Raw genomic sequence first — 15,660 nt, forward strand, 5'->3', positions numbered from 1 at the left:
GGAGGAGAGAGGGGGGAGACGTGTTTGTGTTGTTTACTCCTTTTCTGGGGTTTAGCTTTTTTAAATTAGGGCCCTGGTGTAACATCCAGCTATGGCCCGCTTGAAATACGAGCTACCAGCTGTTTCAAAACATAGCTTGAGCTGGTCAAACCGTGTTGAGTATAGAGCTGGTCCATCTGGTCAACTAGCTACCGGCTGTTTGAGCTGTTTGAAAACCTAGCTTGAGCAGTTTTTTTTTCAGCGGGAGGAACATCATTTGCTGTGTGTGTTTTTTTTGATGAATCTGATGGGGCTCAAAATGGACATTTTGTCTCATCGATTTCCTGAAAGTAGGCCATTGAACCTCACCCTGTATACCTGTTGACTGCACAAGCTCTCAATCTCAGATATATATATTTAATAGGCCGCCCCTGAAAGGAATCGGGTGAAAATGAGTTTCTCCATTCGGTATTTAATAACATGCTTTACGTGTTAAAATAACTGATGTGTTTCGAGTAAATCCAAATGGGCTTGGCGCCGTTAGCGTAAAAGGACAAAGATGAGGGGAGAGCCAAACAGACTTGTGGATTTGGCTTCTGTTTTATATTGCACAGTGGTGTGTTTCAGAAAGCCACACTTACCTCTGCGAGCAGACCGCGTTTGAGAGGAGATGTGTGGAGCCCGGCTCTCTCTGACAGTATCAAAGGAGGATCATTTCTGCGGTCCACCTCTGTGGGGCGGACAGACAGAAACCATGCAGCCAGATCCATTAGTGGTATTGATGAGTTTTCAATGTCGGATGTGTCGTCTCAGCAATTTTTTTGTCGTCGTCGCCATTCCGAGCGCCCCTCGACAGCAACCGCCTCCTCTTCGTGTTCGTCTTTTGTTCAACATACGTGCTCTGTTTATGTTGTTTTAATTGCATGAGCCGTGCGTACAGTAGATTGCCTAGCCCGGGGGCACGGGAGAAATGGAAACGCGCCGGACAACTTTCGCTGTTGATCTCCCACTTTATTCTCGCTAATTTCCTTTAAATTATCTTGTAATTGGCTGACAGTTTTGGGAATAGCTGGTTCGAGAGCGTGTTTTATCATTAGAGCGGAGAATGCGAAAGTTTCATTTCGTCAAGTTTGTTATTGACTCGGGGAGTGGTGGAAACGGGCAGAGGAATTGTGGTTTGGGGTTATAATTAGCACACATGGCAATGCCTGAGCTTTGGAGAGGAGATGTGTGCGGAGTGGGGAAATTTGTGTGATTTGTCTAATTAAAATGGATCTAGCTAGACCGCCGTTATTTTTGTTTACTGACAAAATGTCTGCCGTGTTTTGGGAAATCATGGCTGGCCCTCTCTCAGCCGCTCCCTGTCTGATGTTTGTGCTGCGCATCAATATTAATGATGAAAAGCACAACTTTCAGCCATGTTTACATGCTTTGCTAAAACGCTCGCCCAACGCTGGGTTTAATTTGTGTTACATCAAGTGTTTTCTTGCAGTCTCACGTGGGTACCCGTAAAACGCTCTGACATTTCCGTTTCTCTCAAAATGAAAACCCTGGAGATTGTTGCATTTTCCTTGTGTGCGCGCAAGTGCATCTTTGTATGTCTGTTTGCACATGTGTGTTTGTACAATATGCATGTATTTGCGTGCATTTCTTTGTGGATGCATCATATGTACACCTGCGCACGCGTGTGTGTGTGTGCATCTATGTACGGCATGTGTGCATTAGTATATTTGTGGATGCATCGTGCACGTGCGTTTGCGCGCGTGTGTGCGTCTGTCCAGGATATAAAAGCGAAATGATTGATTTGTCGAAAGCTCCCTCAGTTGGAGAACTCTTCCCAGCAAATTGCTCTTGCGTGTCTGTTTACAGTTCCTTTGCCTGTGTGCTTCTGTGAAGTCACGGAGACGGTCGGGCAGTAACAGCAGTCCTACGGGCGCTGCGGCGAGCGTGGGCGCTCATATTACTCTCTTTAATGTGCGCGTCTACATATCTGACACAATGCAGGCCTCCCGGTGCCTGGCTGGGCCTTCAGCCCCGGAGCCGGGCTGTCCTCTATAAGAGGCACAGCTTTTACTGACCTCCCGGTGCCTGGCTGGGCCTTCAGCCCCAGAGCAGGGCTGTTTCAGCTCTATAAGAGGCACAGCGTTTTACTGACCTCCCAGTGCCTGCCTGGGCCTTCAGCCCTGGAGCAGGGCTGTCCTCTATAAGAGGCACCGTGTTTTACTGACCTCCCGGTGCCTGGCTGGGCCTTCAGCCCCAGAGCAGGGCTGTTTCAGCTCTATAAGAGGCACAGCGTTTTACTGACCTCCCGGTGCCTGGCTGGGCCTTCAGCCCCAGAGCAGGGCTGTTTCAGCTCTATAAGAGGCACAGCGTTTTACTGACCTCCCGGTGCCTGGCTGGGCCTTCAGCCCCAGAGCAGGGCTGTTTCAGCTCTATAAGAGGCACAGCGTTTTACTGACCTCCCGGTGCCTGGCTGGGCCTTCAGCCCCAGAGCAGGGCTGTCCTCTATAAGAGGCACAGCGTTTTACTGACCTCTTGGTACCTGGCTGGGCCTTCAGCCCCAGAGCAGGGCTGTTTCAGCTCTATAAGAGGCACCGTGTTTTACTGACCTCCCGGTGCCTGAGCTTTGTGTCACTTCCCTGATTAATTGTTATTGAATATAATAATAAAAGCGTTTGGGCTTTTGGCCTAAGCCGGGCGTCCCCCGTGCGCACTGGACGTTCGGTACAAAGCAATCTCAGGTAAAGCGGCCCTGCGCCAGCGGAGGCTGGGCCTGTTTTAACTCCTCTGTGTGAACGCGACGCGCACGCACGCATGCACGCACGTCCGCGGCCGGTGAGGTCCCTCCAGGGCACGCGGACCGCGTGAAATTGATCAGGAGGCCCCATTCCAGCCAAACCAGGTGAAGAGATTTATTTACTTATTTTTTCTAAAGCAATTTCGTTTTTGCCAGCGTTACGGCTCTGGTACAGTGACATTGGCTCTCTGTGGCATATGTAAGCCCCTTACCTACATGTGTGTGCGATGTTTAGGGCAGTTTGTCCATGACTTTCAGGTGTTTCAGGAGCGTAGGCTGGCTCACGTTGTGGGTTAAGACACTGATACACTGAGATGAGATGGAGCCACTCTCCACTGACCCAGAGCTGGTCTCCCATCCTCCGCCCAACCTACACATACACCTGCACACGCATGCATGCACACACACATACTGTACACAGACAAGCAGACGCACAGGGAAATATGCACTCACATGTACACTGGCACGCACAAGTACACACAAGGACACACGCACACATATGCACTCGCACTCACGCAAGCACAAACGCACACGCATGCATGCATGCATGCCTGCACACACACAAACATACACTCACATGCACACACACAAAGCAGGCTAGGGTCTTACCAGGCCTTTCCACAGCCTGGTTATGGAGGGAATGTAGTGGTACAGAGCTGACACTCTTCACACAGCAATCTTTCTCCACACACACACACTAATGCACACACACACACACACTAGAGTCTCACCAGGCCTTCTCGCAGCCTGGGTATGGAGGGAATGTAGAGGTACAGAGCTGCCACTCTTCACACACCGATCTTTCTCCACACACACACACACACACACACACACACTCACATGCACACACACAAAGCACACTAGAGTCTCACCAGGCCTTCTCGCAGCCTGGGTATGGAGGGAATGTAGAGGTACAGAGCTGCCACACACACACACACACACACACGCACACTCACTCAGAACAGAAGGATCGATTTGAAGATGAGAATCAGCAGCAGCCTCTCACCACGCCTCAGCGATAGACGCAGGGCTGCGCTGATTAGGATAAGGAGCGGGACGCGTCCCCCCCCCCTTCCCCACACGCACCCCCCCCCCCACACACCCCGGGGCGGGGCGCTAGGAGGGCCCGGGCGACGGCCAACGCCGAACTCCTGCGTGGAAATGATTTCCTAAGTCAGGTTTTCAATCCAATTTGCGGCGGCCGAGCGGCTGTGCGTAACAGGGCTGGAGGGGCAGGCTGAGGCCCGGGGCGCCGGAGGCCGATCGATACGCCCCGGCCGCTCCGCTCCACGCCGTGCCACGCCAGCCGTCCCTGCAGTCACCCTGGCAGGCCCGCGGATCCCCGAGCCAGGCCGTGTGTGGAGGCGTTTAATTACCACGCCGGGACCCGCTTTTATGCAGTAAACAGTCCCCGGATGTGGAAGCTGCCCTTGTTAAACTCCAAATGAATAGTTTTCTGTACCCCGTGGACATAATTTGTGCCTCTTATTAAAATCGCTCACATAAAAAAATGTGCTGGGGAGAAGTTTATCTGGAAGTCTGCGCGGCGAGGTTAAAGATGCTGAGCGGGTTATAGCAGCCGCGTTAATCCTGACCCCGTAAACGAGGCGTGGGCGAACAGCACGGTACTGCCAGCCTGTTTCCTTTACAGTTTATTCTTAAACGATGAATTTCTCACCTCGATGTAAAGACGCATGAAAGTGACTAAGAACAACGCTGTACTACTTTTGTTGTGAAATAATACAGTACGGATGCTGTTTTTTTTTTCTCCGCTTGGTTTCCTTCCCGTTTTGACACCGATTTCATTGTTTAGACACTTAAGGGGCCTTCCACAGCGCCTTCCTCCACACACTCCGCGCTCCGGTACTTAGTTTGTGTAGCAATTGGTTCAGTTTCACTGTTATGCTCCTATGACTAAGCAGAGCACAGGGGGGTTTTTGATAAATTCGACGTCTATCAACCACTGACAACGTAGTGATAAGAATCCCGGAATATGGGGATAGGGTGACAAGTGTATCCGTCACACTTACGGGTACAGAAAGGGGTTGGGCGCTCGTAAAACGGCGTGATGAAGTTTTCGTAATAACTCCCGCCGCTCGCCGCCGTTTAAACAAGGGGTTAAGGAACAATCCGGAACATCCTCGGCACAGAACCCACCCCCCTTCCCCCCCCCTTCCTCTTCTGCGTTCGCCCATCTTGAGGGAAATAAACTCATTTACTGTGCGTTGACTGGGATCCACGCCGCCGTTCTGGTGAGGAAGAGGCGGATGGGGACACCCTTGATAGAGGCGCGGATAATATGATTTAGCTCATAGGAGAAATCATTTGCCAGCGCAATTTGTCGACAAGGATCTGGGGATGTTTTTGTGTAGCCTCCGCAGCCACATTGATCCGGCTTCCGCCAGCCTCTCCCCCCACACCCCCACCCCCCCGCCCCTCCCCTCCACATTTATAACGTCCCCGCGTTACGCAGAGCAGAGCCTGCCATTTTTTATATCCCACGGAAAAAAAAAAACGGGAGCAAGTGCATTAAAACATAGCGCCGGGCGCCCGGGAGATATATTAAATATCAATTTCTGATTTAGGTTTATTAAAAAGAAAACTTCAAGGCAAGCAATTTTTTTTCCCCCAACTTCACAAAAGGGGCAGGGCGGCATTTTTTACATGGGCCGAGCCGGCTTTGTTCACCGCAGCCTGTCAACAAGTGTGAGGTGATGGGTGGAGCGCATTACCGAGCAGGCAGCCCATTTCCCAGCCGTAAAGGACGGGCGGCTAGCGCCCGAGACTGTAAATCAAACCGCGCGCACTGTTGCAGTTCTCTTCCATTTTTCCCCTCACCTCTGAAAATACCCGCCGCACCCCCCACGCTAAGCGCTCCGCGCGCTTTCGACCGCGTACCGAAACGGAGGGTTGGGGGGCGGCCGCCGCCTCGTGTGCCTCTTCCCAGAGCGCTCCTGTTCGTTTTCGGTTCGGCCTGTCGCTGCTCGCCGTTTTTGCCACCTCCGGAAATTGTACCTGAAAAAGAAATGATTGTGTTCTTATATAACTGTGTAAGTGTAAGAAAATGATTGTGGTGTTGTGTTGTAGTCTAAGTGTATGAAGTGGAGGAAAATGATTGTGTTGTATGAGTGTAGTAATATTAATGAGTTCTTGTATATGTGTAAGTGTTTGTGAAAATGATTGTGTTTTTTGTAAGCGTACAAAGTGTAGGAAAATGATTGTGTTGTGTTGTGTTGTGTTGTAGTCTAAGTGTATGAAGTGGAGGAAAATGATTGTGTTGTTGTATAAGCATATGAGGTGTAGTAAAATTGTGTTATTATATAAGTGAAGTGTAAGACAATGGCTGTGTTGTTGTGTAAGCATATGAAGTGTAGGAAAATGATTGTGTTGTTATATTGCGTTGTTGTGTTAGAGTAATAGCCCCTGCGCATGTAAATAATGGCAGTGAACTCACTTTCAACCGGACAGGCAGGACAAAAGAGAGGGAGAGAGAGAGAGACAGAGAGAGAGAGAGAGAGAGACTAAAAGAGATGCCAAAAGAGGTGGTGAGATAGTGAATGAATATGTAGAGGGAGGGAGAGTGAGGGTGAGGTAGAGAGAGAAGGGGAGAGTGAGGATCAGGCAGAGAGGGAGAGAGATTGAGAGAGGCAGGGAGGGAGAAGGATAGAGAGGCGGAGAGAGAGAGAAGGATGGAGCGGCAAAGAGAGTGAGGGAGATGTGGAGAATGTGAGAGAGAGAGAGAGAGAGAGAGAGAGGGAAAGGATATGAAAGCTATGAGGCAGGGAAGAGGCAGTCTGGGTCAGACAGCAATCTGGGCCCAGGGCTGCTCTGGGGCCCCAGGGGCCCATCCCTCTCCAAGCCTGTCCGTGCACCGGCCTGCCACGGCAGAGTGCTTTTTCATTTGGATAATGGAGCATTTCCCTAATTGAGAGGACAGTCTCATTTGTTTGCCAACATGTCAATGGCTGTGGCTCTCATTGTTTCCACTACATTTACATTAATGCAATTCTCTGCACTCTTATTAAACAGAGGCTCTTTCTAGTTCGCTGATGGCGCGCCGTGAAAGCTAATGCTGCTTAGTCAGTGGAAAAGGCTAATGACAATAAAGAAACGCAAAATAACGGATTTCGTCTCACCGTCCCCTGCTCCAGACCCCATATTATATTCCACAGAAATGCGTCTTTTCCGTTTTTTGCCCCTTTTCTCACTGCTCAGCAGTCACTTTCTATTTAAAGACTTCAATTTCCACCATGCTCTGCCTGTATTTCCTGATTATATTCAAGATACGTATGCTGTTGGGTGTTGGAGTCCCGCATAATTGTTTCATTGGTAATATGGAGGGAAACTTCTCCTGTGGCCATCGTGGGCACATATTCAAATAATATTTATTTCTCGTTGTTGTTCAATTTTGTTTTGCTGTGCTGCTTTCCGTTTTCAAGAATCTTACTTTTATTTCTTATTTCCGCTTTTCCTTTTTCTTTTCTTTTTGTCACTGTAAAGCGTGTTTTTGACAGTGTCTCTGTAAAAAGTGTTATACAAATACAATTTAAATGAATTTAATTGAATTACCAAAGGTTAATCCGAATTCTGCAAATGAGTTTGCAAAGCAGAAATAGCCACAGTAGATGAGTGTGTGTGTGTGTGTGTGTGTGTGTGTGTGTGTGTGTGTGTGTGTGTGTGTGCGTGTGTGTGTGTGTGTCAATGTGAACCGAACACATCAGCAGGCCTTCTAGGGAGCTATGCTACGTCTGGCTGCCTCTGTTTGAATAAATCCATGACTGTTAAAATATGAATGCTGCTCAATTATATGATTGCATTAAAAGCCAGAGCTCATAATTAAGGTCTTGAGTTTTCCTCGCTGCGTATTCGTCCTCCGCCCACAGAGTGCATATTAGCTCGATTTTTTTCAGTCTGCCGATCGCTCTGATGTTTTCAATTACCCTGCTGCGTTTCATTTGATTTAAAACGGTGTCGGTGAACTGATTGACAAAAATTGTTAATCATCAATTGTCAGTGGTTACTAGCTGCCCGCAGTCAAATAACCTAATTGTGTGGAAGAATCAATTAGAGCCGAACTTTATTTGACATTGGGCCAGTTCTACTGCAGCGGCCCTGGCCACATTGTATTTCTAACAGAAAATGGTGGCCTTATTATGTTCTGCGTCTGGGATTCAATGCAGTGCAACAATAAGCAATGCATTCTGGGACAGACTCTATTGGTTCAGTTAATATCGTCCCCAGTTGATGCGGCCATAAAAGCTCCATAAAAATATTGAGTAAAATATGTGTGCTGTTTTTATTAAGATGAAGGAATTGTGTGTTGTTCTTAAATGTTTAATATAAAGCAACATCCCGACATATATATAATCCCTGCCAGAGGGGGTTGAAAAGCCCTTTTGGAGAGGTTATCAGCTAATCATGTTTTTCTTTTTACGCTTGGCTCCAGAGTGAGACTTCAGCTGGTGTGCTATCGCTGTTTACAGCGCGGTGGCTGCACTCCATCTGAAAGCCAATCAGTGCAGTGGATTTAGGTGGGAAAAATGGCGCAGTAAATTGTTCTTAACGGTGTCATGGGCCCCACGGTCTTGGGCCGTTCTATATCCCTTCTGTGACCTAACTGCTCCCAGAAGCTCGCCGTGCTCCTACCTTGTGGAATTATGAAATTAAAAGGACGACTCCCCCTGGCCAGGGAGATTATTGCATTCCTGTGCCCCCAGGTCCTCAATCAGGGGTCAGGCCACAGTCTCAAAGGGCAAGCCCAGATTTGTATTAGATTAATATCCTCAAATAAACCCTTGGTCTGGACAGCCTGCCCTCATATGATTCGAACCCCCCGCCCCCCTCCCGATCGGTGTGTGTACGCGCCCCAGCCGTGCCCTTGCAATCACACGCTGACAGCGAAGATGACCCCTCCACCGACGACGGACTCCCAGAGAGACCGGGTCCTGTCACTCACCGTCAGGGACTCCTCTCCCCCACCGGCGGAGACATCAAACAACCGGCGGGGACGAGACGCCGTCATGATGAAACGTGCTAGACTGACCGTGAGGGAGGAGAGAGAGACAGAGAGAGAGAGAGAGAGAGAGAGAGAGAGAGAGAGAGAGAGAGGTGAGGAAAGAGGGAGAGAGAGACAGAGAGACAGAGAGAGACAGAGAGAGAGAGAGAGAGAGAGTGAGAGACAGAGAGAGATAGAGAGCGAGATAGAGAGAGAGAGATAGAGAGAGAGAGAGAGAGATAGAGAGAGAGACAGAGAGAGAGATAGAGAGAGAGAGAGAGATAGAGAGAGGTGAGGAAAGAGGGAGAGAGAGGAGGGGGAAGAGAGGGAAAGAGAGAGAGGGGAGGGGGAAAAGAAGTAGAGAGAGAGCGGAGGGGGAAGAGAGGGAGAGAGAGGGAGAGGAGGGGGAAGAGAGAGAGAAAGAGAGAGAGATTTATTTACACCCCTGCTCTCAGAGGGAGTGAGGGAGAGGGAGGTGGGGGTTATAAAGAGAAGAAAAACCCCACGTAAGGGAAACGGCCACTAGTATTAGAAACCTGTAATTTAAATCAAAGGTTATAATCAAAAATTTATCAGTTAATTGATCTTTCGCCTCATGCTTGCCAAGAGAGCAATTTAGATTCCCCCATTCCAGGCTTGCACGGCTATCGAGCGATGTTCTACAAAATAAAGTGTGTTGGGTAATAATGATCAAGCAATTCTCTAATCTGCCCTGAAACATGATATGATAGCCCTTTCCCCAAGTTATTTAGTTTGCTGGGCAGCAGTTATTTCCCCAGCCGTTTCTGAGCTGAGATGAAAAACCGCACCCCAAAAAGGTTCCAATTTTAGCTGAAGTCACACGGCTTGACAAAATTTTACTTTGAAGGCGACAAATTAACCACAAATGAGATTCAAAGCCAGGTTCTCTCCGACTTCCCTCTGCAATTCAAAAATACAATAGAGACATGTTAACCGAGGCTTGGGAGAGTGTGAACGGCTCTGACATACAGTAAGGAATAGTCCTACGGGCTACAATTCCTGGAGGTAATCTCTCTCAGTATTTATACCGCGGTTATCTGGGAGGATCATTTCTTTCGTTGTGTAATTTCTACTGTCTGTCATACCTTGCTCTCAGGGCCATATGGTTATAACACTCAATAAATATGTTGTTACATATTAACTAAGTATTACTTACAACGTTTTGTTAATCAACACGTAGTAAGTGCAAAGTAATTGGGTATTTTGATTATCTTTTTGGTTGTTGGTACATCACTTAGTTTACTGTAAATCTCAGTGGTAAAAACTGTCTTGTTTTTTTATATGAACATACCAGGTGTATATATTTATTGTAATCATTTATAAATGATGTCACTCGCTGAAATAAAAATTTGATGACTTTTTTACCGCCTGCTCTCTATTTAATTGCTAACTACTGAGTGTCATACAGGGTTAGCACTGGATTTATCAAGATATTTTAGGAGTATAAACAAAACCTAAAAATAAAGTGTGACCATTAGCACTTAACCTGGTTTAAACATATGAACCATATGTCAGAGCTTAAATGGGTATTTCTGTGCTGAATTATTTCTGTACTGTCCATGTTTGCATTGCTTATCAACAGACAATTTACAGTATTTCACATACTGCTGGGTTTTTCCCCAATGGGGCCTCTCTGTCTTTCAATGTAATCTGGAGCAGCTCAAGTTAAAAATATATCTTTTGAATATGTCTGAATATAATTGGACATATGCATAAACTGCATAGCACGTGTATAGCAATAATTTCCACTATTTCCCATCACCTTATTAAAGAATGATTTATAAAAATATATCTCCGATATGAGAGAGAAAGCAGCCTGCATTGTGCGACCAGCATAGATCTCTGTAATCTGTCTAGCGGAATTGAGTGTATTAAGTATTTAGCCCAATGTACATTACATAAATCCAGCACCAATGCCAATCAGTGAAGGGGAGTCACAGGAAGTGGGGAGATTAAAGGTGTTTCATGCCTTCATGCTGTAAGGAGGAGTAAATTTCAACATGACAATGAAGAACAGTGTGAATATTTAGTGTGCTTTCTATGTAAAATGGCCAATCATCTTGAAAGTCTAAAGCCGGTAACATGCACTCCATTTGCAGATGTTTAAGATAGTCAGCTGCTCTCATTGCATAACCCCATCATCTCCGCCTGCACAGAAGCAGACTTGGCCAGGCATTGGCTTTGAACGCCAGGCTGTGGAAATGTCCCTATCACTCGTCGTTTGTGAATCTGAGAGAGCAGAGTTTCGGTCACTTTTTGGAGCACTGACCTCTCTGAGATGTCAAAGCAGCCTGGAAACCTTGGATACCTTTTCAGGCATCGCTACACAACACTAGCAGGTTTTCCCTCAGGTTTGACACTGCTGAAAACCTTCATACACGTCCACCTACTATTTCTCCGGGAGGCTCCCCTTTTTATGTTTTATGAACTTATATTGTCTTTATTATTGGGCTCTATTCAGACAAAGATAGCCAATCCTGTTATTGCTTTTGCTATTTTTCCTCTCTTATCGTATTTTGAACTTTATTGCAAAATCATGCTCGTTAATTCAGCCTGAACGAGGGCGACGTGGAAGTGAATTAAACATTGATTTCTCTCCTCTCTGTTTTTAGGGTAACCAAGAGGCCACAGCCCCCCCAGAAGCGATGGCCCAGCCGTACCCGCCTGCCCAGTACCCCCCTCCTCCGCAGAACGGGATCCCGGCGGAGTACGCGGCACCCCACCCCCACCCCACGCAGGACTACACGGGCCAGAGCACGGTGCCCGAGCACGCCATGACCATCTACACGCCCACACAGACACACAGCGAGCCGCCTGGCACCGACAGCAGCACACCGTCCCTCACCGGCACGACGACAGTACCGGTGAGTCACCGCGATAGGCCCAGACACCCAGGGGCCGTCCAATAACGGCTCTGCCCACGGCAGAACTGCCTATCGCAGGCCTCAACCCACACTGCGTTGTGACCACAGCCAAGCTAAAGTTTTAGCTGAAAGCGCATTTGGATCACCTGAATAAGTGCAGCTACGCTCCGAAAGTTGCATTTGGTTTTTTTTAAAATATTTTTTAGGCCTTTTTTCAGCTTTATTGGACAGTATAGTATAGAGAGACAGGAAGAATGGGAGCGAGAGAGAGAGGAAGACATGCGACAAATGTCAGACGGTCGGATTCGAACCGCCAACGTCGCGGCTCGCAATGAGCATGCGGTCAGTGCTCTACAGGCTACGCCACCAAGACACCCCGAAAGTTGCATTTGTAAAGAAATATATGTACTGTGAGGTCTGGAAGTATTTGGACAGAGACTTTGAAATTGAATTTAAAGGGCTGTAATTCGTACATGATGCCATATGGATGTACAGATTTAATTTGAGGGTATGTACACCCATATCAAGCGCGCTATGTAGGAATCACAGCCAAATTGTGTCACTGTCCAAATACTTATGGACCTTGCTGTATTTTCCACACTGAACACAAAAAAGTGCTATTTAAAAGTCAAAAATATTTTAATCAATTTTGTTTTATTGTTAAACGCAGCAAAAAGAAGGAAAACACTTTATTATTTTGGAATTGCAGTGAGAGAAAGCAATTTCTTTGGATTTAGGAGCTCTTGCAAATGTGAGGCTTTGAAGTAGTGGGTGTAAAGGGAGAGAGAGAATGTGTATGTGTCTGTGTGTGGGAGAGAGAGCGAGAGAGAGTGTGTGTGTGTGAGAGAGAGAGAGATATAATGTGTATGTGTCTGTGTATATGTGTGAGAGAGAGAGAGTGTGTGTGTGTGAGAGAGAGAGAGGGAGAGAGCGTGTGTAGGAGGGGGAGAGAGAGTGTGTGTGTGTAGGAGGGAGAGAGAGACAGAGAGAGAGTGGGAGAGAGAGAAAGAATAGGTGCACTTCCAGACAGGACTCTCTCCTCTGCCATCTTTTCAATTTGCCGTTAAATTTAATTTACGCCCGTTTTCCCCCGCTGCTGTCTCAAGCCGTCCTCAGCTCTCAGCCTTAATGGACACCTGAGAGGAGAGAGAGAGGGAGGGAGGGAGGGGAGAGAGGGAGGGGGGGGGGGGGGGGACTTGTGTGAGTGTCTCACAGGGAGGGAGCGTCCGGGCACTGGTGGGGCCCACACATTTGAATTTATAATGGGCAGCCCTGCCACTCTCCCCGCTCCACGCTCCTCTCCGCCACCTCCCGTCCCCCGCCGTCCCACAACCCCTTTCATCCCGCCGTCCCACCCGCGGGCGCAGAGGAGCCTGGCAGAGAAGCCTCTCCTCCCAAAGTGGCGATGGGGGACACATGAGGAAAGTGCAGCATAAGCAGAGGTCTAATCCCCCCGGCCTCTCTCTCTCTGCCACCACCGCGCTCGTCTGCTTTAACGACAGCCCGGCCTGTTCGCTTTGGTGTCGGGCCGCCAGATTCGCCTTTCATTACAGCCCCCGATGGGAACATCTCTGGCGACCGGATCAGCACTCGCCACCAGGCCGGGCCTCTTACTGTTATTATTGTGTTGTTGTTTTTTTTCCGTTTTTTTCTTGAAAGGCGACAACTGCTGTTGAGAAAAGAGAAATGAGTCGTCCTATAGCAGTTTTAATTCCCTTCAGGTTATTACGGTTAATAATGAAAGATGAGGCGGGGCTGGGGAGAGGGGAGAGGGGTAGGGTGGGGGTGTGGGTTTTGAGGTCTCGAGTCAGGACGTTTGACAGTGTTGTCCAAGGATAGGCTTCTGAAGCCTGCTGACAGCCGAGTTCAGACGACCTCACTTGAAAGCACCCCGCTGAGCGAAACCACAGAACTTTTCTTCAAATCATGAGGGGAGAGAGAGAGGCCTGCCGCAGAAAGAAAGAAAAAAACTGCCTTTTGGTATCTCTAATTCAAATAGTTGGAGACTGTGGATTGGGCTCCATGAGAAACTCTTCTTTTAGTTAAAAATAAACTTAGTACAGCTAATCCGCACATGCGGCTGGATTTTGACAGCCCGTAGCAAGAAAATGAGGACTGTCTAAAATTGGGTGTAATTATAGTTTTTGTAGACTTAAACTGTCATTTCTACTATACTCTCACTCGCCTGTCTCAGACCAGGTTCTCTGTGGAGGTTAATTTGCTTCTCATCGTCGAGTTAGGTTCACAGTGGATCCCTGAAATAATGTGCACATTAGACCCATCTCATTGTCATCAGCAGGTACCTGGCTTCTCCCAGACACCTTTCCGGAACCTTCTAACGGTTGCGATTTTTTTATTCGGCCATGTCAGAGTAATTGCTCCTTAACGACTGATTTGGTCTTTAGATGTTGGTGTAACACATTGACCGGAGTGCTATTTTACCCGTGGTTAGACACGTTCAGGAATAACTGACGTTGGAACCCAGGCTATTTAGGGCTATTAAGTTATCTGAAAGCCCTGCTCAAGAATTGGCCCTCTCCTCTCACACGCCACCGGCAGGTGACAGAAAGGGTTTGTCTGCTGCTCCTTCTAAGAGAGAGAGAAAGAGAGAGAGAGGGTGAGAGAGAGGGTGAGAGAGAGAGAGAGAGAGAGAGAGAGAGGGAGGAACAAATAAAAAAATAAAGCGGCTCAGTCTAATCCCTTTAAGTGAAGCGCCGGTATCACCCTAATCGGATGTAATCTACCTGCTTGGCAGCTTTCCAATCAGATAGTTTCAATTATGTGGTTGTACTGCCATTCCAAGGGGAAAAGTGCTGAGCAGAGCACTTTGGAAGTGATTTGCAGATAACACTGAATGAGTATGTTAGAGAAATGACTGAACAAGGAGAGGGGTGAGTTGGCTGAGCTAACAGCCTGCGTGGTGGCAGTGTTGTGCAGCCCGGCCTGTGACAGCGCCCATGGGGGGGTGGGAGGGTGGGGTATGGGGGTGCTGAAGGTGGTCTTGTATGATAATGTTCCGGCAATTATTTCCCCGAGCAGCTTCACTGCTCCCTGGCTCCTCGGAACATGGCGGGGGAATCAACACCGCACAGAGTGCCAGGGAGACTCCTACGCCACCGAGACACGGGCCGCGATAGCAGCCAGCCTCTCTGATGGAGTTACGTGTGTGTGTGTGTTTGTGTGTGTGTGTGTGTGTGGGTGGGTACGCCTTTGTGTGTGTGTGCCTGTGTGTGTGCGCACTTGTGTGTGTGTGGGCGCGTGTTTGTGTGTGTGCATGTTTCTGTATATGTGTGTGAGTGTATGCTAAACAGTGCCATGTATACTGTATTTCATTCAAATTTGTGTGCATTAATTTATTTGTGTGTGTGTATGTATGCGTGCAAAAAAGGGCCTTGTGTTTTTCCAGCTATCGTTCAAATTTGCGCGGAAGCTTTTCTTTGCATGTGCATTTATTTGTGTGTGTACCTGTTTTGCGCAAGCGTGGGTTGTGTGTGTGTGTGTGTGTGTGTGTGTGTGTGTTTCTGCAAGCGTGCTCACAAACAGCTGTACCTGTACCATAGCCTCATCCAGAGCATTAAAGTTTGGGTCGATGCGTGCAATAATGCCGGCGTTTGTCCTTATCTACTTAGGGGCAGCACACATTTACTGTAGGTGTGTGAAGTGTCTGAGTAAGAAGATCAGCCCAGTAAAACAGGCTCTCCTGTCATTCCGTAAATCATTTAGCCCATCCATAATGTCCACCAGCGGCACCTGTATAAAAATGTGTTACAGTGTGCTCTCGGCTTCAATCATGGTAATGGGGCTTCATAAACCTTTAGCAAGGTAATGCACAGACTGATCACTGATTTGGGGATCTTTTTTTAACGTTCCATAAAACCTCCTCTTCTTTATGCCTTTATCATAACCCAGAGCTGGCAGCTTTCACAATTTGTCTTTGTGTCCTAATGTTTACTACTGAGTGGGTCATTTCCATTTTTCTGAGGGAATATCTCGGGTTATGGCTG

At 47.9% G+C, this 15,660-nt stretch overlaps 1 protein-coding gene across 4 annotated transcripts in view; it reads left to right on the forward strand.

Annotated features, from left to right (window-relative positions):
* The window catches only part of rbfox3a (RNA binding fox-1 homolog 3a), a 154,512-nt gene that overhangs the window by 93,605 nt on the left and 45,247 nt on the right, over positions 1 to 15,660 (forward strand). For all 4 annotated transcript variants that reach the window (XM_061230357.1, XM_061230356.1, XM_061230354.1 and 1 more), the window contains exon 2: positions 11,405 to 11,656. In XM_061230357.1, the coding sequence (XP_061086341.1) occupies positions 11,405 to 11,656 (252 nt within the window). The remainder of the gene's footprint in view (positions 1 to 11,404; positions 11,657 to 15,660) is intronic.

The sequence above is a fragment of the Conger conger genome, chromosome 2, assembly GCF_963514075.1.
Source record: "Conger conger chromosome 2, fConCon1.1, whole genome shotgun sequence".
Classification (NCBI taxonomy): Eukaryota; Metazoa; Chordata; class Actinopteri; order Anguilliformes; family Congridae; genus Conger; species Conger conger.